The sequence below is a fragment of the Zingiber officinale genome, chromosome 7B (assembly GCF_018446385.1).
Source record: "Zingiber officinale cultivar Zhangliang chromosome 7B, Zo_v1.1, whole genome shotgun sequence".
NCBI classification, from domain to species: domain Eukaryota; kingdom Viridiplantae; phylum Streptophyta; class Magnoliopsida; order Zingiberales; family Zingiberaceae; genus Zingiber; species Zingiber officinale.
In genome coordinates this window covers 71,172,205-71,196,683 of record NC_055999.1, presented here as the reverse complement: position 1 = coordinate 71,196,683, position 24,479 = coordinate 71,172,205, and the positions used below count along the sequence as shown (strand labels likewise).

At 37.3% G+C, this 24,479-nt stretch overlaps 3 protein-coding genes across 4 annotated transcripts; 1 reads left to right on the top strand and 2 right to left on the bottom strand.

The window, feature by feature from the left end:
• Positions 1–2,293: 2,293 nt before the first annotated feature.
• LOC122005970 (probable metal-nicotianamine transporter YSL9) lies at positions 2,294–7,002 on the bottom strand. 2 transcript variants are annotated; one of them, XM_042561242.1, is made up of 9 exons: positions 6,794–7,002; positions 6,207–6,645; positions 5,929–6,101; positions 4,893–4,990; positions 4,676–4,810; positions 4,399–4,588; positions 4,219–4,333; positions 3,113–4,131; positions 2,294–2,938 (listed from the first exon to the last, which is right to left on the bottom strand). In XM_042561242.1, the coding sequence occupies exons 2-8, from the start codon at positions 6,625–6,627 to the stop codon at positions 3,197–3,199; spliced, it is 2,067 nt and encodes a 688-aa protein (XP_042417176.1). In that variant the 5' UTR covers positions 6,628–6,645; positions 6,794–7,002; the 3' UTR covers positions 2,294–2,938; positions 3,113–3,196. The 2 variants fall into 2 exon arrangements, with proteins under 2 accessions (XP_042417176.1, XP_042417175.1); XM_042561241.1 differs by having other exon boundaries at positions 3,239–4,131.
• Positions 7,003–7,451: 449 nt separating this feature from the next.
• Positions 7,452–14,007, top strand: LOC122005969 (MYG1 protein C694.04c-like). Its single transcript, XM_042561239.1, has 7 exons — positions 7,452–7,746; positions 8,332–8,478; positions 11,078–11,176; positions 11,608–11,799; positions 11,936–12,055; positions 13,036–13,107; positions 13,647–14,007. Exons 1-7 carry the CDS (start codon positions 7,510–7,512, stop codon positions 13,890–13,892), a joined length of 1,113 nt encoding a protein of 370 aa, XP_042417173.1. The 5' UTR covers positions 7,452–7,509; the 3' UTR covers positions 13,893–14,007.
• A 1,040-nt stretch (positions 14,008–15,047) lies between these two features.
• On the bottom strand, positions 15,048–19,974 carry LOC122005968 (probable serine/threonine-protein kinase WNK10). The gene is made up of 8 exons (XM_042561238.1): positions 18,588–19,974; positions 18,418–18,455; positions 18,081–18,308; positions 17,781–18,001; positions 17,340–17,497; positions 16,898–17,255; positions 15,409–16,822; positions 15,048–15,283 (listed from the first exon to the last, which is right to left on the bottom strand). Exons 1-7 carry the CDS (start codon positions 19,125–19,127, stop codon positions 16,020–16,022), a joined length of 2,346 nt encoding a protein of 781 aa, XP_042417172.1. The 5' UTR covers positions 19,128–19,974; the 3' UTR covers positions 15,048–15,283; positions 15,409–16,019.
• Between the last annotated feature and the right edge of the window lie 4,505 nt (positions 19,975–24,479).

Below are 24,479 nucleotides of genomic sequence, written 5' to 3'. Positions count from 1 at the left end.
CGCACCCGCGCGTCAGAAAGCGGAAGCGACGCACGCTTTGCTTCGTTCACTGCTTCAGAGTGTATAAATACACTGTCTCTGTTCCTGGTTAAACACACTCTCAAGCAGTCTGCTTTCTCTCCTTCCCTCTCTCTGTCTTCTTCTTTAAAGTTTGTTCGTGAGGTTTGGTTTCCGCGATCTGAGGTTGAGTCTGAGTGCGACGTTCGTCTTGGAGTGCACTTACGGACGACGCGAGTGGTTGTCGAATCTTGGGAGAATTTTGCTGGAGAGCCTCTGCACCGTGGACGACAATAAATTCTCTAAAGACAGTCGACACGCCGACGCTTCAACCGGAAAATACCAATTTCTAAATCTTACTCTTTTATTTACCTGTTTATTGCATGCTTACTATTTTGGTGCAATTTAATACCGTGCTAGCACTCTCCTATCAACTACAAGTCCTGTTGCTGCTCTCTCTTGCACATCCTCTTGTGAGCTCTTTGCAAATCTTAGCAGCATCGAAGCCCCTTGTCTCAACCAAAAATCATCCATCCCATGTGGATTACTCTCTGCTACACGAAGAAGTGAGTGCGAGAGTATCCACTCTAACCAGATCATGATATCATTCAGATTCTTATCCTTCTTCTTGAAATTTCTCCATTGCACAAATAGAGTTTGTTGATTCATGATTGGTTGCTTGAACAAAGAAGCAATTCCCCTTAAAGCATCAGTAAGCCGGGTAAGAAGAAGCTTCCCTTTAGTGTTGATGAATGTGCTAGGATTGCGTCTCCCTTCCTCATCAACTGCAGAACAGTTGAGAGCGCAGAGAGCCTGCAAATTCTTTGTCACAGAGAGAAGCCTCAATACAGCACTTGCAGAAACATCAGTCCTTGGAACATCCCACCGGAGAGCCATCGATCGAGAGAAATCTCAGTGACAGCACATTCACTAAGGCAGCCTCATTAACCTTGCCACAATCCAAAAATGCAATCTCTGACAACCGCGGGCAGTGCCTGGCGAGGGTATCGACGGCTTCACCATTAACATCTTGGATGCCAGAGAGGTGCAACCGCTTCAGTCCTGTGCAGCACACGGCAACATGGCGGACTGCATTACTGGTTATTCGCACGCAGGGATCTGGGCGGATCTGGAGGCTCTAAAGGTCCATCATTCAATTAATTAATTAAATTATTTTACTTATTAGAGGTTGGTTGACCTTTTTCAAGTGAACCATTGATGTGAATCACATAATTCTATCCCGTGGTTAACATATAAGATATTGTCATATTAAGTTAGGAGATCACAATTTGAAATTACAGGAGTTTTTCACAGGGTCAAAATGGTGCCCATGACTTAGTTGGTTTGAAAAATAATTGGATTATCAAAATACATAAATAGAGAGAGAAAAAAAAAGAGATAATCAAACTATTTTAATGTTTGTCTCAAAACAAGTATCTAATAACTTTACATGTGTCAAATCAATATAAAAATTATTAATGTCTAATAATTTATTTCTAATATTTTTTTTTAAAAAATAAAAAATATAAATCTAATGATCTAACCTAAAATCTATTATTTAAATTGAAAAAAATTAATAACAAATCCAATAATGGATTTTAAAAGATAATATTTTAAAAATATTATTTGAATATATTTATTTAAGGATAGTATTACTCTTTAGGATTTGCTAAGGAGCCAAGAATGATGGTAACTGGTAAGTTCAAAATTATAAAATTAATCTATAAATATTAACACAAAAATCTATATGTCTTCCAATTTATCTTCCATTTTCCATTTCAAGTTTCAACAATTCACAATTATTCACAACTCATATTATTATCTTAATATCTTTACTAAATTCTTTTATTTTCCATTATGCTATAGGATCTCATCTTTTCTTACAATATCATTCATTCATAGTGTCATCTATCCTTCATTCATAACGCCGTCTACAAAGGAGTCATGATAAGACATCCAAATTATCATCCAAACACTCACGATTCAATTCCTAGATATAACGTATTTATAAAAACAAATGCCTCCAAATAGGAAGCGCAACTAAAGGATGCTGAGCTGGCTACCGCATGTACTTTTCAATTTATCGATAATCGGTGAGAAACTTCCATGAGACCAGATCAGTCACCCTAAAACTAATTAATGAGATTAACTAAGATTATCATAATACCATCTATGAAATTTCATTCATAGCCACCTACCATGAATGACAACACCCAAACCTTTACTCTTGTTCCATAGCCACCGATCATGAATGACAAGACAACACAGTTATGAACACCAAAACAACTCCAGAACAGCAAAACAAACCGATCAACTAAGATTTTTCACATGTAAATATTATCTCTCTCGTTCTCTCCTTTCCGCCTCTTCTTCATCTTCTCCCCTTCTCCGACATAGTGCACCAACACACCTTAGTACAACATGACAAATGGCCCAACACTGTCTCATTCCAGTCGGGGACAAGTATCCCAACTCAAAATGAGATTTGAAACTTCATATGTGACGTTGAGATGAGATTTCTATCGAGTTTACCCGTCTATCTGAAACACAAACAAGTATCATATCTAATCCAAGTTCAACTAGAAACACAGAAAACAGGGGGAAAAGAACAAGCAACTTCCATATTTTTTTCACAAAAGCTGTTTGGCTCTCAATTGTTTACCGATTGAGATGAAAGAACTGATATTCGTGTATGGTAGGCAGAGGCCAGATCACTCATGGTTTTTTTACTTGCGCTTGAAATTTCTGAAACATGCCGTTAACGGTGTATCGGAACATATCCCAATTGGTGTGAAGCCTTCTCTAATGCAAGTTGTCTCATCTGATTCTTTGACATTGGGGGTGAGATGGAGCATTGATATTGTCACTAATGGTGCACAAAACAGTGAAATCTTTGCCTTGCCGCTGTCTCACTTCTCGCTGTACTCTGTCTATCGAGAAGCTGCATGTTAATTGAGAAAATATCTCGTCATATGGACCTTGCATTTGAGGTTAAAAGCATACTCTACAATGAAATTGGAGAAAGACAGTTATAGAGAAACAACAGAATGAGAGGACGGTTGAGTCTCTTGACTTTTTTTCCTTGAGCTTTTCGAGAATGACTAAAATTATATACCTGCATCGAACCTCTTCTTGTTGCTCCTTTCCTGCTCATTTTGCTATATATATATATATATATATATATATATACACACACACTCTATGAGCCAGTCACAAACTTGATGCAAAGAGGGGGATTGACCTTAGCCAAGGCGAGCAAAGATGATGGTAGAATCCACAATCCATCTCCGCAGATCAAACCAGATGCAACGGCAGGTACCATCAAAGTGGCTGTTTTGCTATCGAGCTTGTGCCAGATGAAAACTATCAAGCTCCCAACACACATGTTGATCGCGAAGCTAGCACCGACCAGAAATGGCACTGCCATGGCCATTGGGAGAGGTACCCAACATCCATAATTAGCTGGTAAAGCATCTCTCAGAATGTTGGCCACCAGTGCAAACCCGAAGAATCCATAACAGAGCTGTAGGCAATGACGTGGGAGTGCCGAGAAGCCCTCCACGCCAAGTATCGCCATGTTTCTGTATATTAATGCATAAGGAGCCTTCCAATTCCCATCCGGGTTCCCCACGTCGAAGGCCTTGTAGAAGAGGAAGAATGTCAAGGGGGCAATGATACAGCCCATGGCTGTTCCGATGGCCTGACTAAGAAGCATTGACCTTGGGGATGTCATTGTGAGATGGCCAGTCTTGAAATCATGCATCAAATCAGCACAAATGTAAACGACAGACTTTATTAGCCCACATCCGATGAGGCCAGAAACTACACCGGAGTCATTCCCGGCACATGCAGCAAGTATGAAGAGAGACACTTTGCCATAATTGTAGGCCATGTTCATGTCCGTGAGGCCAGTGCCGTAAGCATTGCAGAAACCAAGAGCTGGTGCAAGGATGTAAGCAATGACCACATAGTACCACTTCACCTCTGGGAACATGAGAGGTATCGAAATAATGGAAATCACAGCAAAAAGAACATATCCAGAGTAGACTAACCACACTGGTATGCTCTCTTTTACGAATAACTCATTACGTCGCACATCATCAAGGACTTCATTGTCATTGTCTGCATCTGCCACTGCACAAAACACAGTACAACATGCCAGAATTCTAAGATAAGAAATGAGGAAAGAGGTTCATATGACAAATGCATTAGTCAGTTTACCTCTGTTAAAATTTTCGGATACTGCTCTTGTATGCATGCTTCTCACTATGAAAGCTAAAATTTTCAAGAAATTATAGAGACCGTCTCCAAGGATAAGAGAAATCGATATGAAGACCTGCAAAAGATTAGGTACATGACCAAATGAATTCTCTCATGAGTTTTTTTTTTTCAGCGATATACCTTGTAGCCTTGTAAGCTTTTCATGCTACTCTCTGGCAAGTTATCGGAATACCAATCACCTTTAAGTCCCCTTATTAGTGGCCACATTATTCCCCAGGAAATGCCTGCGCCAAGAATGAGAGAGAGGTTCACAATGTACGAGCAAATCATGCCAGCTCCAACATATGTCAGGCTAAAATCAAAGAAAAAACTGCAAAACCAGGACAAGTATAAGAGGTCGTATAAACTGATTGTTCTGGTAAAATCAATGAGTAAATTAATTGCAGATCAATTATACGTCTGTTTCAATGCTGTTAGACCAAAGGCGGGCAACTGTGAGAATCCACAGGCATCTCCTGCTGTGAAGAACCACTGGAAAAAGCTCCACATGAAACTCATTGTGAAATACTTTGCGAACCCATATACTTGCTTCCTGTCAATAAGAAGAGGGAACAAAGCTCATACAGTACACGGGTCAATCTAGATCTTAGTTTCCAAGGAGGAAGGGTATTTACTTAGCCAATTTGTCACCTCCAGGAGTATGGAAGCCATTGATAAGCACAGCAGTTGCCTTCCCACTTGGATACTCCAACTTGTAATCAATGATCATGATCTAATAAAAAAAATTGTTAAAGAGGGGGGAAAACTCCTATTTAAATAAAGAGCTACTCAGCCGCCCCAATGGATTGTGTATATAATCCATAATGAAGACTTATAAAATATTTAATAACTGCTAAATAGATGCATATACCTTAATGACCATTGCAAAATAACACTAAATATAAATGCACAAAAGTATTCTGCACAAAGTAGTATTATACTAGTGAAGTAACTACAAAAATAGCTGACAATTCTATTCACAGATGCAATGTGCCGCTATAAATTAAGTACACTTCAATTAGCAGAAGCAATGTTTTCTATTTGAACAATGTAGCATAAAACTCACTCAGCCTGTGAAACACAGTACATATGAAAAACAATCCATGATAAAGTTATATAGATGTTCAATGATGCTTTGCCACTTAATCTTTGAAGTAATGGCATTATTTGTTTCAGAAGCTTAAAATGCACAATAATTTAAGATAGGGTATACAGAATCATGCAGCGATGCAGATAGATTTTGGGAAGCAGTTTCCATTGTTTCAGAGATACTTGCAACAATTTTAAGATAAGCATAACTTAAGATAGGATAGATGTTTTCCACAACTTGAGAGAGAGAGAGAGAGAGAGAGAGAGAGAGAGAGGGTTAGCAACATATTCTTAGGAAACTGAAACTCGACAAATTCCCTTACCCAGCAGTGGAAAATCAGATTAGCTGGCTATTACTGCTGAAAATATTACAACAACTAAGCTACAATTGAAATTTCAGATATATGCTTGTAAGGATGCACTAAAATACTACAATGTCAGTGCAAAATCAGAATTTGGGTCAAATGAGTCTCCTTAAACATAAGAAACGATTCTGTTGGTCGGTTGCAAATTAACCAATGTAACAGTGATAACAACAAAATATGATAAGATATAAGGAATAACAGGAAGTAGAAGGATTACCTTTCTCAGAGGAACCAAGGCCAAGAGTCCAACAAAACCAATAGTGAGAAGAAATGTAGTCATCCAACCAATCCCAGGCTCTTTGTAGCTTCCTGGAACATTCCCCGGTGTATCCACCCCTGCTTGCTCATAAGTCTTCTTGTTCAGCCCCAAAAGATAAGAACCAAATCCACCTGCAACATCATCAGCATCACCACAAATCACATCAGACCAAAGTCAAATCACAACATTAGTAGCAAAAATCAGCCATGAAAGAGTAAAGATTGCAGCTTGTGCACCTCCAACCGCGATGCTATAGCAAGCGACGGCGCAGGTTTGCACCACGGTGTTCTCCTGCCGCGTGAAGGGGGTCGTTGTGACGCCCATCTTGTGGAGCAGCTTGGTCCAAGTCCTAAGGACGACGAAGGCCAGGAGGGCGGCTGAGACGTTGAGAGTGGGCACGAGGCCAGTAGTGAGATTGAGCTTCATCACTACCACGCTGTAAATGATCCCGATCGCGAGGCTCGCGGAGAGGCCGCGGAGGGTTATTTGCTTGGACCACGGAGGGATCCCCTTGGGCTCCAGGGCCGCCATCTCCACTGCCTCCTCCGAGTCCTCAACTTTCTCGATTTCTTGCAGCTCTTCAGGCTCCCCCATTTGCGCGAGCTCGGATTGGCCAGTCGTAGGCATTCGCTTCTTCTTCCGTTTATCTTCTTCCATTCAACGACAAGATCCAACCTGGAAGAACACCGTAAATGGGGCATTTTCATGGTAGAGTAATACTTATATGGTTATTACAATATCAACCAAAAATCTCATCATAGGGTCTCATAAACCGATCAAAGCGAAAGGAACGATCGTTAGTACTTTAGCTGCAAGATTTCACCTTCATATTCATCATCCGGCGAAACAAAATCCAAAGATCGAAGCTTTCATCATCGGGATCGAGAGACAACAAACTCTCGTCTCAAAACAGAATCACCGGCGAGAAATTTACGTCGTCCTGCAACTACAAGTCGTACAACAAAATCATGCAGTAAAAATCGGAAGGCTTGCAACATTCCAAATCAGGCGATGGGCGATAGATTGGCGAAACAATTCAAATAAAGTAAGGATTATTCGTGGCATGTACGGTACCGATGCTTACAGGAGCTGGCCCACCTCACGCCCATTGACCGTTTCAAACTAAAGCGCGAATAATTCATTTTATTAAATGTAAAAAAATATTTTTCACTATACAATACATTAATTATTCTAAAATTTTTAATATCTTTATTTTTTTAAAAAAAAATTATTATTATATTTATAAAATAAGTGGAAAAAGATAAGTAGAAAAAATATTATTTTATTTTTATAATAGAGATTTTATTCTCTAAATTTAAAAAATTATTATTTATCAAATCTAAATTTAAAAAAATACTTAAAATAACTGATAGATTTTCAAATTATTTTAATCAAAATTTAAAATAAAATTTTTAATAGAGTAGCTATAACATCTGAAGTAATTTGGATTCCCGGCCCATAGTTATCAAGTTGGGCTGCACTAAACTAGCGGAGTATGAATACGCCCTTCGAGCCGAGAAATGGACGGCCGCGCTATCGATGCTTCCGATTCGGAGATGGTGGCGGCCGATAGCGTCGCGGAGCTTTGCCTACTTCTCCCGCTCTCCCATTGCGGGGACGGTGGCCTACTATTCCACCGCTTCCCACGGCACTGGCACCAAGAGGGTCGGCACTCACAACGGCTGCTTCCACTGCGATGAGGCCCTTGCTTGCTTCATGATCCGCCTCACCGCCAAGTTCTCCGGCGCCGAGATCGTTCGAACCAGAGATATCCAGGTTCAGGATTCTTTTCCTTCCTATTTTGTTATCGTTTCTTTGGTGCTTGGGACAATGGATGCGCACATCATGGTGTTTTATGCATGTGTGTTGCCATTAGCAGATCGTTAGGTCTTTATATTCATGGGACGTAGATAGAATTATTTAGAATTTGTGACGGCTAGATTTTTTTGAGTTTGTTGAACATATGACAGTTCGATAATTGCTTTAGCATTAGCTTTCTTGTACTTATTTTTGCAAGTGAAATTTCACCTATGCTATATCACTCCTTGTGATCGATTTGGTTACAATTATGACCCTTCAAACTTGTGCTTTTATAAATCTATATTTTGTTTTGTCATTTATATCGAATGTAATAACTTAGAGGTGCTTACACAATGCACCTCCAAGTGTTTTTGCAAATCAAAAACCTCTATCATGTTGTTGAGGGAAATAGAAACAAGGTAAGCATGCAAGCAGGCCAATGTTTGATTGATCCCTTTCCATAGTTGAATTGATCGACTAAGAGCAAGCTGACCGATGCATTTGATTGTTAATGACCTTTCCATAGATACTCCTAATGCTTTTCTTGTACATAACCCGCAGCTTCTTGATACACTAGATGCTGTGCTTGATGTTGGCGGTGAATATGATCCAAGTCGCGACCGTTATGATCATCACCAAAAAGGATTTAATGAGGTTTTTGGCCGTGGTTTTGTTACGAAGCTCAGTAGTGCTGGACTTATTTATAAGGTAACATAGTTATCTAAAATGCTTCCAATTAGATAACATTTTGAACTTGTATGTGAATTTGTATTTGATAGGCAATTCTTAAAAGTGTTGTAACTTCTCAATTTGAATGTTTTTTCTTTAACAAGAAATAATAACAACATAAAAGTTTCTGTCATAAATTTCTTCCTATATCTCACATGTGCTGCTTGCTCTTAGTAGTCAGGTTGTGCTTGGTTTAGGGGTTTGGGAATGAGGAAATGGAATAATAGAAATACAAGGTGTTTGGTTAATGAGTTTGGGAATAAAAATTTTGGAATCATTCCTAAATGATTTGGAATGACAAAACCCAATTAAATAGGTGGGTTTAGAATTAATTCTTGATTAAGATGCTTCGGGCGGAGAAAAATATTGGCTTCTTCTTTTCTTCGATAAAAGATTTTCTTTTTTTCGGCTTTCTTTTTTTTTCCCCTAAGCCCGACTTCTTCGAGTGTGAAAATAGCGTCGGCTCTCCTGCGCAAGTCATCGTAGGCTCTTTGAGTGGGTCCACTGTCACCTCCTCTTTGACTTCGTCTTCCTCCCCTCCGCTGCACTCCACAGCAAGCTAGGAAGCTCAAGGTAACCCTTAACCCTAAACCTTTATTTCCTATTTCACAAAAAAAGGGGGCGACATGGCTGGTCGATGGTCGCGTTGCTGGTGAGCTGGTGAGGCAACCTCCCAACCGGTTGCTGCCCCACCAAGCAGCGACGTAGCCGCTGCCCCACCAAGCAGCGACGTAGCCGCTGCCGTGTCGTCTTCTTCAACGATGGCAAGGATCAACCATTTTTTTATTCATTTTTGTGGGATTGGGATTGGATTAAGTGGGGTTTCATGGTGTTTAAGGATGCGTATGGTTTCAAGAATTTATTTTAGTGGTTTCAAGATCTACATATGTTGCCAATGATGGCTACTGTGCTTCTGGATACTCAAGTATAACATTCTTTTGTTTTACATAGGTTGCCAAGTAATAGGCACTATCAGTTTTGAAAGACAAGCCCTACTAATACAATTTTGCAATGCAGGAGAAATCTATGGTACAAGTAAAACAAAAGAAATCACTAGCCATTTTTAGTGTTGATTTACTAGAAGTTGAGGTCTGAAACTAGTAGTTAAGATAGTTTAGAAACATGTATATAAAAAACAATGAAGAAGAAACAAAAGTAAGCAAGACATCCTAGGATTAGTTGCTGAACATGTCCCAAGATTTGAAACAAATTTGATCAAAACAAAAAGTTCATCAAATAACACACATTGTTCATACTTCCTATTGACGTGTTGATTACTTGTGCAGTTGTACTCACCGCCTAAGAATTCAGAGAGCAAGTTCTCTTTCTTTCTAGGGATAGCTTATGTCATTTCTCAAGCTGCTCATGGTACAAGGAAGGAAGTTCATTTCAGCATTTAACGTGAGATTTGGAGAGTTGCTAGAGCTATTCAAAGGGCGGCTGCCGCTCTTAGAGGGGAGCTAATTTTAGATAAAGGGGGGGAATGTAATAATATTGTAGGTTGCACCAACAAATATTACATATGACAAAATGAATCCTCTCTTTTTGATCTTGTTAGTAGCTTTTGATGAGTTGTTTTTCACCAAATTTCCATAATTTAACTTTCATGGCAATTGTTTACCTTTATAGAATGGCGACCACCTTTCTTGTTACATTGTATGTTAGGTTATATATGCAATGAAGTTAATTTCCAATCGTCTTATTGTGTTTTCATTTCAAATGGTAAGTCAATTATACCAAACAATGATATCAATGCAATGATGATCTGTACAATCTGTTGACCATAAATTTTAAAGGGACTTCTAGTTATTAGAAATAGCAAATAAGAAAATTATTACCTTATAGGAATATTATGATTTGTTTTAAGGGTAAATATGATATTTGTTGCTTTTGTATTCCCAAACCTTTGACAAACCCAACAGCAGTATTGGCAATCATACCTAATCAGAGCTTATAAACCAAACAACAACATTGGAATGGTTAAATCCATTCTCATTCCAGTCTACTATCAAATCTATTCCCATTCCCATTCCTGCACCCCAAACCAAACACCCTCTCAGTGTTCCAATCATTTTTTACTTTTGGAATTTGCAGATGGATATCGAGAAAATTTTAGATATCCGTTGCAAAGCAGCTCCCTTTCTTTAAGTTTTAATATCTGGAAAATTTCCAGGTCTTACTATTTCATGACAAATTTGACTGCATGTAAGACAATAAGAGTGACTTTGGAACTTCAGAACTTATTATAATCACATGTAACCATCTACAGACTCATTTGAAATATTCAAATAGTCTCTCTCAGATTTTTCTTCCTATCATCTCCCACAATAAGTTAATGTTATGTTCAAAATTCTGCAAAGTTTTAGACTGATTTATTGCAATATTGATATAGATTAAAGTTATGCAACTACATATTTGATACTCATTCTTATAGTTTTCATCAGGACTCATTTGATAATCCTTCTAAGAAATATAAAGGTCTTCTCTATATCTATTTGAAGAAAGGCTATCATGTAATTCATACTTCCATCTTTCTGTAATACTTTTTAAGAATTATTTTTCCATTTTCTTACTGTAGCATTATGGTGAGGAGATAATTGCAAAAGAGCTTCAACTTGACAAGGGGCACAAGAATGTCCAATGCCTATATCTTGCTGTATATAAAAACTTTATTGAGGTATTCTTCCTGATCTATCAAATAGGAGATGGTTGGTTCCTTTAAAATCAAAGACAGCTTCTATATGTTTTATAATACCTTTTGATTTGTATGATTACCTGAAGAAATATGAACTGAAAGGTACCTCACTTATATGAAGCATGTTCTACTACTCTTTTGTCTATCTTGAACACGTCCATAATATGCATATGAGGACAAATATTGTGTCTGCTCAAAATCATCAGGAGTTTGATAAATGTATTTATTTTTATAGATATTTGTTTCTGAATTGCGTGTAAGTTGGGCTTTGAATTAGATAGCTTTTGTGTTTCCATGTCACAGGAACCAATAATGTTTACTTTTGTGCATAGGTTTTTTTTTTCTTCCCCATATTCGTTTGCGTTACTTGACTCTTGATCAACTGCTTTGTGATTCTTAACAACATTTGGCAGGCGATAGATGCCACTGATAATGGGATCAATCAATATGACATTGATCAGCCTCCAAAATATGTCAATAATACATATCTCTCTTCAAGAATTGGTCGTTTGAACCCCGAGTGGATAGATCTTGACCAATCATCTGAGAAGGAGAATGCAGCTTTTCATCAAGCAATGATGCTTGCTGGTGGTGAATTTTTAGCGGTTGTTTCACTATCTCGTCTTGTTCAAACTGTTGTAACCCTAATCAAAATTATTTGGTTCTGCTAGTTCACTTAATCTTTTCTGTGATCTTTCTCGATTCAGACAGATTAACACATTTTACTGTCAATGTGGACAGAGCATTTCGTTTTATGCTAGGTCATGGTTACCTGCGAGATCTATAGTGATTGAATCTTTGGAGGCAAGAAGCAATGTAGATCCAAGTAGTCAAATTTTGCTTTTGAAAAAATTTTGTCCTGTAAGTTTACCATCAATTATTTCCCATCTATAGCTGCATTAGTTGTATTCAGATCTGATATGCAAGCTATTTCTTGAAAAGTTATCTGGTTTTATAATAATGCATCCTAAATGGTTCATTATCAATCTTTGGAAAATTTAAGTTGGTTGAAGATAAAATCCTTGAGACTTTCCTTATGGTCTGAAAATGATTGATGATTTTTTCTACTGATGCAAAAGCTAATATGTATTACTCAAATTCGAGTTGGTTAGATATCCAATATATATGGCAAGTTGGATTTACATTTTTCTTTATGACTGATCTAAATTTTCATCCTGATACTTCTTTGGCACTATTGCTTTTGCAATATCTATTCAAAGAGAAAAAAGCATCATCCAAACACAAAAATCTGATGCGGTTTTACATCTACTGCCACAGTCGAGGAGAAACTTCTTCATCATTACTAGCAAATAATTAGCACAAAGTGTAGCTCACACAAATGTGAAATCACACCTTAGAACACTTCTTGTGTGTCTTCAATGGAAGAATAGGCATTTATTCATAACACCATAGAGGCCTTTTCACACTTGTTCCTAGCCATGAAACAGTAAGTTCCCCTATTTGAGTGATACAAGAAAGCGTCTTTCTGCTTGAACTGGTTCAATTTCAGTTGCACATGATAGGAATATTTGCACATTAGTTCCAACTCAGTATGGAAATTTATTAGTACAAATGGATTGGTAGTAATTTTTCCCAAGAAATTTATGACAGGTTATTGTAATGCCATCACAAGTTACATGGTTCGCCTGCCTTTTCTCAATCTTGTATGCCACTGAACCGTACTACTTGTCTCTGTGATTTTTTTCTCGAAGATGTTAGATTATTCGAAAGTTATTTTCTAATATCCTTTTTGAGTTTTCAAAAAGAAAAAAAAAAGAAAAAAGAAAAAAGAAAAAGGAAATGAAAGAGGATAACCCGATTTACTTGATCTCTTTTTGCAGTGGAATCTTCACCTGCTTGATCTGGAAAAGGAACTAAAAATCAATCCTCTCATCATGTTTGTTATTTATCAGGTATCATACTTGATTTTCACACTTTCCCTTCACAATATAGATTTTCTAAAGTTACATAAAGTACTCCATGTTTTGCAGTGGTATTCAGAATTTCATTTCAATTTATTTGTCAAAAATAACTGGCAGGTTTTTTTTTGTTTTGTTTTTTAATAACCACCACCAAGTCTTATCCTAGGGTTGGGTGTATGGATTATTGAGTCATTGGATACTATCCATTACTATATTATCATTTATATTTAAATAAATTTTATTTTATGTTATTATTATTAATTGAGCCTTTTTGGTCTTTCTTGTTTGACGCGTCTCTACATCGCATTTATTGATCGTCTAAGTATATTAATTGTCTAAATATATGTTCATATTATTTTAAACATGATTTGCTGGATTTTCGAAGTACAATTTTTCAACTTACCTCTCATTTGTTACAAGTTAGACTATCGTGTATCCTCTCAGTGAAGATGTGTCATCCTACTCGTGTCTACACAAGCTCTAATGTTGTTGCCTAACCAAGTCGCACTTATATCTCTTTTGAATTCAAGGACGAACGGACGAAAATTTGGCGAGTGCAAGCCGCTCCAGTTTCTCCAGAAAAATTCGACTGCCGAAAGCGTCTCCCCGAGCCATGGAGGGGCTTCGAAGGTGATGAGCTCTCGGAGATTACCGGAATCCCTGGCTGCGTTTTCGTCCATATGGCTGGCTTTATGGGCAAAAATCGAACTTACGAAGGAGCATTGGCAATGGCTAGAACTGCTCTACGGTCATCATCTAGCTACTGCACTTTTTGATATCTAAATTGTTAAATGATCAAAATCATAAAACTGATTTATTTTAGTTAGTCAATCTGTTGGATAATTTTCTAAAGTAAAAATAATGAATTTAACTTAATTTCTACAAAACTAACGAACGTGGAAGTTCCATATATTATTTTTCTCTATTAAGTTCGTTGTTATTTTATTAATCCCTATTATTCATAGTAAAATTGGATTAAGTGATTAGGAATCTCGTTGATCCGCAAGTTGTAACAGATTCATTTGAAATGATCGCTTCATGTTCTTGTCGTGATCCTCAACCCTCATTGTCTCGCCAAACCTATAAAATTAATAATATTAGTTTTTTAGGTTGCTATTTAATTTAAATTATCAGGCTGACAGGGTTGGTGCAGCACGATTCTCCCATGGGGCAAAAAAAAACAATAAAATAATAATAATAATGATAAATCATGCATTTACGACTAAATCACGACTTAAGTCACGACGACCCATTAGTTGAGATGTAACTCATTGGCATTTTTACTTTGCATTAAAAAAATAGATTAGATTTTTCTTTTTAAGATAACTTTTTTAGGCGTTTTTAATAAATCATGTATTTACTTTTTTTCACATGTGGACTAAAAATCTTTGCTACAACATTATTTTTGATGGCCTAAATTTGCTATTGTTTTATAATAGATAGACTGATTCAAGTTTATCATTTAACAGAATAAACAGATTATATTAAAAAATTTACGAAAATTCTCAAATTGAATGTTAAATCATGATATTGGAGTGAAAGATATATTCTTCATCCTAAGTGCCCACTATTGACTCCACGATAAGACAAATATTAAATTATACTAGAAATATGAAGAATTTGTATAAAAAAAATTAATCAATTTTGTATTAAGGACCATGTGTGTAGAATTGTGATCAGGATCAGATCGATAGGATTGAATCGATAGGATCAAATCTTTAAGATCAGGATCTGGGTAAAAAATAAAAACTAGAATCACAGGACAACTTAGTTTAAAGGCTAGCAAAGTAATCCCAACAAAAAAAGTATAATATCGTTGTAACGTATTAAGGACTACGTATTTGAATACTTTTCCAAAAGAATTTCTCTAAACCATCCTCTGTTTCTTCCCAAAAATTTCAAGCAGATTCTCCAAAAAAAAGACACCTCACTTTAAAAACATTCAAATCAAACACTTTCTTTATTCACATACGCAATATGAAGAAGCACCTGTTTGAAAACAAAGTTAAATACATGGCTACAAAACAAACAGATACACTCCAGAATCAAGCGCTGCATGGTGAGATCGATCTCCCACATATTCCTTTTGGCTGTCTCCAACCTTGTCAAGTCAATTGCTATTAGGTCACCAAATCCTTCTCTCTGATCTTTGATAACTATTGACAATCTGCAAAAAAAAAAAAAAAAAAAAAAAAAAAGGACAAGGTCAAACTAATTAAACAAACATTGCATCCAAAGATTTATTAACTGGAGGAATGTAGAGATGCCAAGAATCCAATGAGAGTGGCTCACAAGGGACAACAGTGCCTTTTTTTTTTTTTTGCAATCTCATCCCTTTGTACCATCCACTGCACAGTTAAATTCCAGTTGGAGTTGAAAGAAACACCTACTTGCTCTGCTTGAGGCATAAATATAAGAATTGTCAAGCGCCATGACCTCTCAACAAGATTCAGCTCCAGAAATCCAAATGAACTTCATGATGAGAGGAGAATTAGTAGTAGTAGAAGAAGAAGACATGGTGTGTTATTGTGTCGGCTCAGATCTTTAATATCGGTTCGAGGATAGAGAGAGGTGAGCCGAACCAATATCACTCATGTATGCTTCTTCATTCAGCTTCTCTCCAGAAAAAGGGCAAACCTTATGGTTCTTGCAAGTGGAATATATGCTTGGTTGGATCTGACCAGGTATGCATTGCTTCTGACTTGCTAACATAGATCAGTGTATAGAAATTATATAGATCTTAAGATAATGATCTTGCTAGAACATGTCTGTTTTAATAGTCATAATAGGCATTTGAGTATCTTCGTCTTACCGTCTTATTGGACAGGTTTATATACATATATTCCCCTATGTACAAGCATACAACACCTCCATCTATGATTCAATCTTTCCATAAGAAACACTCAGAGCAGAGTAGGAGAAGGTTTTGTTCCGTTCTTGTTTGCATAAAACGTCTTCGTAGCATTCTGCATTGCGTATTGTTGCATGCTTGAAAGCTGATAATAATAGGAATTGAATTGAGATTCAATTTTATAGAGCTCTGCCTGCAGATCTTTGTACTCTTTGTCTGTTAGTGAGAGTGAGGAGCCTTTCAAGTTCTCGAAACTACCTGTAGAGTCGAAAAGTTTCATGTTCTTCTTTGGCGTTAGTCCTTCGATCGTATCATAGGTTCCTCCATCACCTTTAGAGTCGACATCTGTGTTATCTTCACTCAAGCTTTGGAAGCTACCAACAAACATAGGTGAAGTAGCTGATTTAAGAGAAACCTTGTCCATCTTGTTGACCTCACTCCAAAATGAATCGAAATCAACAATTGGAATCCCTTCACAAGTCTTCTGATCTGATATGTCATCTTCATGCTCTGCAGATTCTCCCTCTAAGGTCCCAATATTTAACGGCGATAAATCAGCATGACCATAGCTGACCTGGAAAGGAATAATGGACAGCAGGTTTGAAGGGCAATCAGTTAAAAGCTCCTTATTTCCACAGCCTCCATAATCTTGGCGTGTGTTCATGTTATCATTTGAAACTAGACTGGCAGAAGGCTTCCAACCAGGTATGAGTTTAGCGATCAAAGAATCGATAAAATTAGCTATGAAGGCAACATCATAATCTGCTAAATCTAGTTGCTCAACCATTTCTGCTGCAACTGCATGAGGTGTATCAGAGTTTAAGTCGAAAGGGAAATGAATATTCTGAGCTCGACCTGTGTGGAAGGGTAGAAGATTGGTTATGAGCATACGACAATTTGAAAGATAATTACCACTCCAAATTTACATACCATGTGTATTTGCAATGCGCAGTCTTAGTGATATGGAAGCATCATTACTTTTCTCTCCTTTCAGTTTAAATTCATTGTTTCTATTAGTTTTTACCAATTCCAATTTCGGTGTAACGGCAGTGAGGTTGCTGTTAACATCCACAGACAATGGCCTTGAAGGTAGATTTGTTGCATTAAGCATGCCGTTAAAAGCATGAACATGAGTTCTAAGAGGTTCTTTTGAGGTATCATCACATAGAAATGGATCTTTCAAGAGCTCCTTAGCAGGCAATCTATCTGAAGCAGAAACCAAGCATTTCTCAATAAATTGGCGTACCTGAGGATCTGTTACTTTAGCAAGTGAAGCTGGCTTTACTCCCTGCAGTATAATGTGTAAAATGGATCTTAATAACCAGGAGAGAAAATTCACAATTGTCAGTACAAATGTTCACTATGTACTTACAGAAATCACTTTCTTATAAATCTGAGCTTGATTTTTGCATTCACTATATGGATATTCAAGCGTAATCATTTCCAAGATACACATACCAAAAGAATAAATGTCAACCAATTCGTTATACTCTTCCTCGTACAGTTCTGGAGCCATGAACTCGGGAGTACCTACACAATAACAATATAATGTGGTAAATATGCAGAAGCCAAACAATAAAAAATAAGGAGAATCCTAAAGAGATTTGTATTCTTTAATTTACTTGCATGATCAATTGTATGCATTCTGAATTGAACTTTATAAGGTATTTAACAATCTTAAGATAGATATGTAAGAATTACGTGAGGGATGGCTTCCAAGTAATCAAAGGTATCCTCCTTGGTGCGCACAAGTATTAACATAGTTCTATTATTGAGCACAAAAGATCAATAAAGAAGCATTTTTTTGCCCTACCAATAACACTTCGAGCAGTAGGCTGTTGCATGACAATAGCTAACCCAAGGTCGCCAATCTTGACTTCTCCATGATTGCCATTCACAAATATGTTATCGCATTTCAAATCTCTATGAAGGATAGGAGGCTCATGACCATGAAGGTACACCAGACCTTGAAGAATTTGCCTTGCCCAGCTTTTTATTGCCCTCAAGTCCACACGCCTGTACTTTTGGCGGTATCTACAAATTAATGATCGAAAAATGTATTGATCCTACCAAAGAAAACCAACCATAAAACATTAGAGGAAAAAAACCCTACTGTCTTAGACTTCCGGAAGTGAATAATTCAGTAATGATGTTAACGTTCTTCTTTTTGTGATCAACCCATGAGTTGAAAAATCTGATAATATTCTCATGCTTTAAGGACTTCAGCAAATAAACTTCAGAATACAAATGTTCAAGGTCGAAAGGAGACTCCAACACCTGATCAATTCTCACTTGATTCCACGCAACTTCTATCCCATCAATCTCATCGAATGCTTTATAACTACAAAACATAACCATATTTTAGATCTACACATAAAGCTCAATCGCATTTCCAACAATCAATCATAAGCAGACTAAAAGGAACCAGAGTCGAATGTCTTCAGACTTACACAGTCTTGAATGCTCCTCTACCAAGGATCTCATTATACTGCAGAGCAAACAAGAAGTGAACAGATTAGCGAATATTAATATGAAGAATCTACATATTAACAAATTCAAAATGCTAAAAAGTTAGGAAAATGAAACTTTGAACGAAAATAGACAATGCCAATGAACTCACACGAAGATATCGTCCGGTAGGATCGGCTTCGAACTCGGATTCCGATTTCCTGTCGCCGTCGCCAATCATCCAGGTCGCTCTCGAGGAACCATCGAAAAATGCGGGTTCCATTCGGGGCAACAGAAAGAAAACAAAACAAAAAAGAGGGAAAAAAAAGGAGGAACCGAAATCTACAGATCGAGAAAAGAAGAGAAGAGGGAAGAACCGGAGCACTACGGACGTGGCGGAGAACGAATCAGAGGCCGATTGCAGGCGATGACCGCAAGACGCGACAGGAAGAGGCATCGTCCGGCCCCTCATCCTCCCGCCACGTTCGGGATTTCCATCGGGCGGTTCGCGGAGGGGAGAGAAGCCGAGGAGGGAGGGAGGAGGAGGGGCCGAGAGGCTACAAGGAGGAGGGAAGGCGGAAGGCGGCCATGTCGGAGATGAGATCGGAGATCGGAGCGAAGGAGGAGGGGAAGTTGAAACGGAGGAGAAAAAGAGGGGAGAGGAGAAAGAGAAGGAAGGAAAGGCCATAAATAGAAAGAAAGCGGACAACATGCGAGGTGGTTGGTTCGGTTGAGCGCCTATACAATTATGGCACTTTTTCCCCCCTTTTTTATTTCCATTTGCTAAATTTAGAATTTTATGAGGTTTTAAAATAATAGAAAGTTAAATTATTTTCGATTTTAAAAAGATTTTTTTTGAAAAAAAAAAAACGGAAAGTATAGAAAAACGGACCGACGAATCTTGGTCACGTGCTGTCGCCGTTTCATCGCGCAGCGTAGCGACGCCCGTCTTGTTTCAGTTGGACGGCCGTTACTGCATTCCGACCTTCGCGTCCGGCGTTACTTCTACGCGGTTCCTCTTGATTCTGATTGAGACTCCGAAGCGCCTCGTGGTCGTCGAGCACCCCTCGGCCTTCTGCTTCGCCGACGCAGCTGAGTCCGCCGTCTTTTCCTCGACCTCCTCCATCGGCCACCACTGCAACGACAGGTCTAGCTGCTCCGTTTGCGTCGATGTAGATCCTCCGCCACCACCTCTGCGGCTAATCGCCGCCGCGTTGTTCTGACAGCTGGGAGCGTACCTGGGCATGACCTGCTCAGCACTGGAATTGACCAGCAATCCGACGGGGTTCGCCGAGTGCGCCGATGGTGTAGTCGACGGCAGCATGGCCGATAGTTTAGGACGGTGTGAATCTGGCAGAGCAGTCGCTTCTAGCCTCGGCGGAAGCGCTCGTTGGCGAATTCCCACCGGCCCGATCTTCCAAACCCCCTAAAGGAGAGACAAAAAAAAAAGGGGAATCCAATCCATCATCCAGATCAAATCGATCGGAGGAGAAGCGATCGAGAAAATCAAGTCGAAGCAGGGGGTGAGAGAGATAGGCGACGCACATAGATATATGTTGAGTTGGCGGAGGAATTGCTGGAGAAGTTATATTGTGCTTGAAGTGTTTGGGTAGCTAGGACGTTGCTGGCGAACTCCACCGGCCGTCAGATACGACAAAGCCGGAGCCGTCGTCGTTCCGTGAGATGTGACGTCGTCGAGGGACGGATCGCCCATATAGGAGAAAGTGTGGGATATAATTATCAGTGATATATTTGTGTGTAAGTGTTGGATATGTGAATATAATTCGAATTCTTTAAAGAATCTAATTTATCTCTAGTGAATTTTAGATAATTAGACGTTAATTGAATATATAGAACTCTTTACTCCAATCTATTATTCATCTATGGATTAATAATAAATTGGTTGTCTATATAAGGAGAGGTCTCTTAGAATTTAGGGAAAATTTTGACCTAATTTCTTCTTCTTCATGATTTTCTAGATGACGTTAAAAGATAAAGACATTGCTCTTCAATTAGATTTTTTGTCATTATATTTATGTATTTATTTTTTTATGTCATATTCTCGATGTTTTCCTATTCAAAATTTTATTTTGGCTGTCTAGAATTCAAGCGTTGTAGGTTTTACAAGAATTAGCATTGGTATCAGAGCCATAGCTTTTGTTTCGTCGTTTGCATTAACAATAAAGTTTAAATTTTTTATCAATTTATTGTCTCTATGTTAGATCAAGTTTTCTTAGTATAATATAATTTTTTATCGTTGAAAATCATATAAGAGAAAAACTAAAATATATTTGTGTTAAGTATTTGAAAAAAAAAAAAAATCAAATGCACTCATGTCATCCACGTGCACAAACTCTCTCCCATACCCCCTCCTTTTTCTTCTCTTCCCCACCGACGCCTCAAACCCTTTCCCCTCTCTTCTTCTTCTTTTTCTTCTCTAGCGGCGACGAACGGCAGATTTCTCTTCCGTTCTTCTTCTCAAGCAGCCCTCGTTTTCTCCTCCCACACCTCTTCTCCTTCTCCAGCAAGGGCAGAACACTGTTTTCTCCTTTGCTTCCGTTTCTCTGCTTCTCGGCAGCACTGTTGGAGCTCCTCGGAGTTCGCCGGAGCTCGCTAAACCACAGGGAAAAGAGAGGAAACAAAACCCTAGTTGCTCTCTCCTTTTTCCCCCGCCAACAGTAGCATTTTTGCTGCCTTTTGTTTCCTCCAACAGCAGCCCTAGCTGCTGCCCTTTTCTTGGCAGCACCGCCGGAGCTCGCTAGAGCTCGCCGGAGCTAGCTGAGGCGGCCAACGACGAAGGGAAAATAACCCTAGTTGCTGTCCTCATTTCCAGCAGCCACACAAAACCCTTAGAAGGTATATTTTAGGTTGCTTTTGGTTAAATTGATGTGTAGTTAGAAGGGTTATCTAGATTAGAACAGATGTTGTATTTAGGAATGCAAAGTGGTACGAGGTATCGAGATCAAAATAATTCACTGATTTTGAATCAGAGATAATGTGTAGATTTTAGGTCATTATTATTATTAGATAGTATTTTGATTATTTAAGTTATGTTTGATATTGTGTTTGTAGATCCGAGCTCGAGTGGAGCACGGTGACCTGCCGATACTCGGAGATTTTGCTGTATATAAGGTGGATACATCTACTCTTGTCTATTTCCTTGTGCATGAATAAATATATAAATTGGAATATGTATATGTTGTATTATTATTTTTAAAATGGGGATTAAACTGATATTATAAATAGCGAAATGGGTTAAAATATTAAAATTATTGGAGGGTAAATAATTAATATCATTTCTTGTTCACATGTGGGTTCATATTGGGATTGATATGGGAAGGGTTGTTTTTTTTTAAAATTAAAGAAATATTCTGAATTACTCTTCTGTTGATACCTTGTCTCTTTTGACTTGCTTGACCTTTCATACTTCATGCTTTTGATACTCTATCTGTTGATACTTGTAGTTTTTTATCTGTGGACCCTATAATGATAAATTAATAGATTTGATACGAAAATATTACCTTGATTGACCAATCAATATGAAAAGAGAATAATCATGATAAATGGATGAATATAATCATAACGGTGAATTAATAAAGATAGTAAATGAAGAATTAAAAAAGTGAAGACCATGAGCCTAGCTTTATACCAGAGGTCTATATTAGAGTACTGGACCACCCACATGTTATTGTGGTAGCGCGGCGGCCGCGGTCCAGAGTATCTGACCGTACACCCGAGGCGTGTTGGCGTGATGTAGCCCTCGGTCAGTGTTTATTATGTCTTCCACCTGTGAGGGCTGATAGCTCGTACGTCAGATGACGTATGCGACAGTTTATACTCTTAGGAGGCTTTTAGCCTATCCATATGATATTTCACTCTGATGATATTGGCTCCAGTGATTCACTTTTTAGTTGATTTATCAGATTAAGACTATTGATATACATGTTGATCTTACCATGATAACTTATAATTGAGTGATTAAATAATAAGATTGAAGAATTGATTTTATTAATGACGACAAGTGATGATAAGGTGAAGATCCTAAACTCTATCTAAAAATTTTACCTGATTATAGATAATGAGAAGATGATTATACATATATATGTATAAATGTAGAACTTTAAGAATAATCCTAAAGTTGTAACAAAAGATGATGAATTATTCTACTTCCTTAACTTCTTCAATAAGATTAAATTCATGCACATCTTTCTTGAGTATCCACTTAGCCATTTGGCTAATTTGCTACATTCCTTGGTCTCCAGTTTTACAGACACAGGGATCCTTTTGATATTATAGTTGATTTTGGACTTTCATAGAGTTGCTCGGAGATCTCGACGTGCTGATTTTCTGGATTGTTTTACTTTTGTTTCGCTGTATTTACATTTTGCAATTTTGTTACAGATGTCGTTTATCTGTATAGTAATTATAGTTTATGAAAACTATGACATATACATATAGTTGATACATTTCGTGGTTATGTTGTTTCTATTTTATGTATGTTCCAGCCGTGTGGGCTGATGAATATGTTGTTTATGTTTATATAGTGTGATGTATGTATGTATGCTTCATATTGTCACCGGTATAGGGGAGATGCTGCCGGATTTTTGTCTGGCAGGGACTCCTCTAGGGGCGTGACAATTTGTTTTTTTAGTTTCTACAAAGAACACGAAGAATATGAAGAACGATAAAAATTGTTGCTGTTTAACTTAATTTTAGGTAAAATTATAATAGTCCAGTCAATTATTTTAATTGAACAATCAATTACCAAGCCTAAAATTAAAAAAAACAATTAAAATTCAATCAATTAACTGTCTAAAAATTCACGACTAAATTAATTTTCATTGAATGAGTTCTTTTTAACCGATTAAAAAAAATCTCTTAATTGAATGAGTTCACCTTACGGGTTATTAAAAAATAGATCTGTTAAACTTTAGGTCATCAGTTCTTGAAAATCGATCTCTATCCATTACGTCAGAAATGTCATGCATCTACCATCTGCGTTATGTCCGGGACACTTACGGTTTATTAAAACTTCAACCGGTGAAACAGTATTTCCATTTAAAAAATACATTATAATTTTACGGTTCACCTTGAACGTTTCTTTTAAAACAGTATTTATAAAAAACAAATAATTAAATAAATTATAATGGGATTAGATAGTATTAAATAATTAATATTATTTAATTATAAAATTTAAAAGAAAATTTAACTTCTTAAGGGAGGGTTCTAGGTATAATTATATAGTCGTGTATAGTAGGCTTTCGAATTGATTGAGATAATCGATTGGATCATACACATCGATTACTATAAAGTATCAATCGATTAATAAACTTAATTTTATTTTGTTAAGACTGATTAAGTAATTTATGTTCGAATTAAGTTATTAGTGTTTTCGTGAATATATCTACACAACATGTTGTTAAGTTGAACTAATGTGCCGATGTTAAAAGTAATCAACCCAAAGAAATATTATTTTTATACCAGATATATGCACAAGTTACTTTACAATTATAGAATAAAATATTATTTTATTCAGATCATACACAAAATATATTGGCCCAAAGAAAAGCATATTATCAGCCAGACCCAAAGGAAGGCATACTATATAGTTGATTAAGGTTGTGAGCTATGGACCAAAATATAACTCATATAAAGAGTCATATTATGTGTACAATGGGTTGGCCCAAAGGAAGACATATTGTGCGGCTAATTAAAATTTGAGTTATATCAGAGAGTATCGCTAACAAATAATGTGTCGACTCCAAGGAAGACACATTATATTATACTTGGTATTTCATAAAGAACTCATTTATGTATATTTAAAATTTTATTTTATTTGCATAATCTTATATCTATTCTTGGCTTTAATTAAATCGTAAGCTTAAATAAATTTCTCTCTTTAATTTCAGTATAATCTGTAACTGCCAGTATTAATAACATCGCAATATTAACTGGTTCGAATTTTATTGAATGGAAAGAATATGTGATCGTAATCTTAGGCTGCATGGACTTAGACTCATTAAGGAATGATCACCCTGCACCTCTGACCAGTGTTAGCACTATA

Coding starts and splice junctions, on each gene's coding strand:
- LOC122005968 (XM_042561238.1), bottom strand. CDS start 19,127: ATGTTGTCCGCTTTCTTTCTATTTATGGCCTTTCCTTCCTTCTCTTTC. Junction 18,309..18,417: donor AGAGGAGCATTCAAGACTGT/GTAAGTCTGAAG, acceptor TATGTTTTGTAG/TTATAAAGCATTCGATGAGA. Junction 17,498..17,780: donor TACTGCTCGAAGTGTTATTG/GTAGGGCAAAAA, acceptor GTTATTGTGTAG/GTACTCCCGAGTTCATGGCT.
- LOC122005969 (XM_042561239.1), top strand. CDS start 7,510: ATGCTTCCGATTCGGAGATGGTGGCGGCCGATAGCGTCGCGGAGCTTT. Junction 7,747..8,331: donor TTCGAACCAGAGATATCCAG/GTTCAGGATTCT, acceptor CATAACCCGCAG/CTTCTTGATACACTAGATGC. Junction 13,108..13,646: donor TCATGTTTGTTATTTATCAG/GTATCATACTTG, acceptor TTTGAATTCAAG/GACGAACGGACGAAAATTTG.
- LOC122005970 (XM_042561241.1), bottom strand. CDS start 6,627: ATGGAAGAAGATAAACGGAAGAAGAAGCGAATGCCTACGACTGGCCAA. Junction 4,132..4,218: donor ATCCGAAAATTTTAACAGAG/GTAAACTGACTA, acceptor TGTTTTGTGCAG/TGGCAGATGCAGACAATGAC. Junction 2,939..3,238: donor CTTTGCTCGCCTTGGCTAAG/GTCAATCCCCCT, acceptor ATTAACATGCAG/CTTCTCGATAGACAGAGTAC.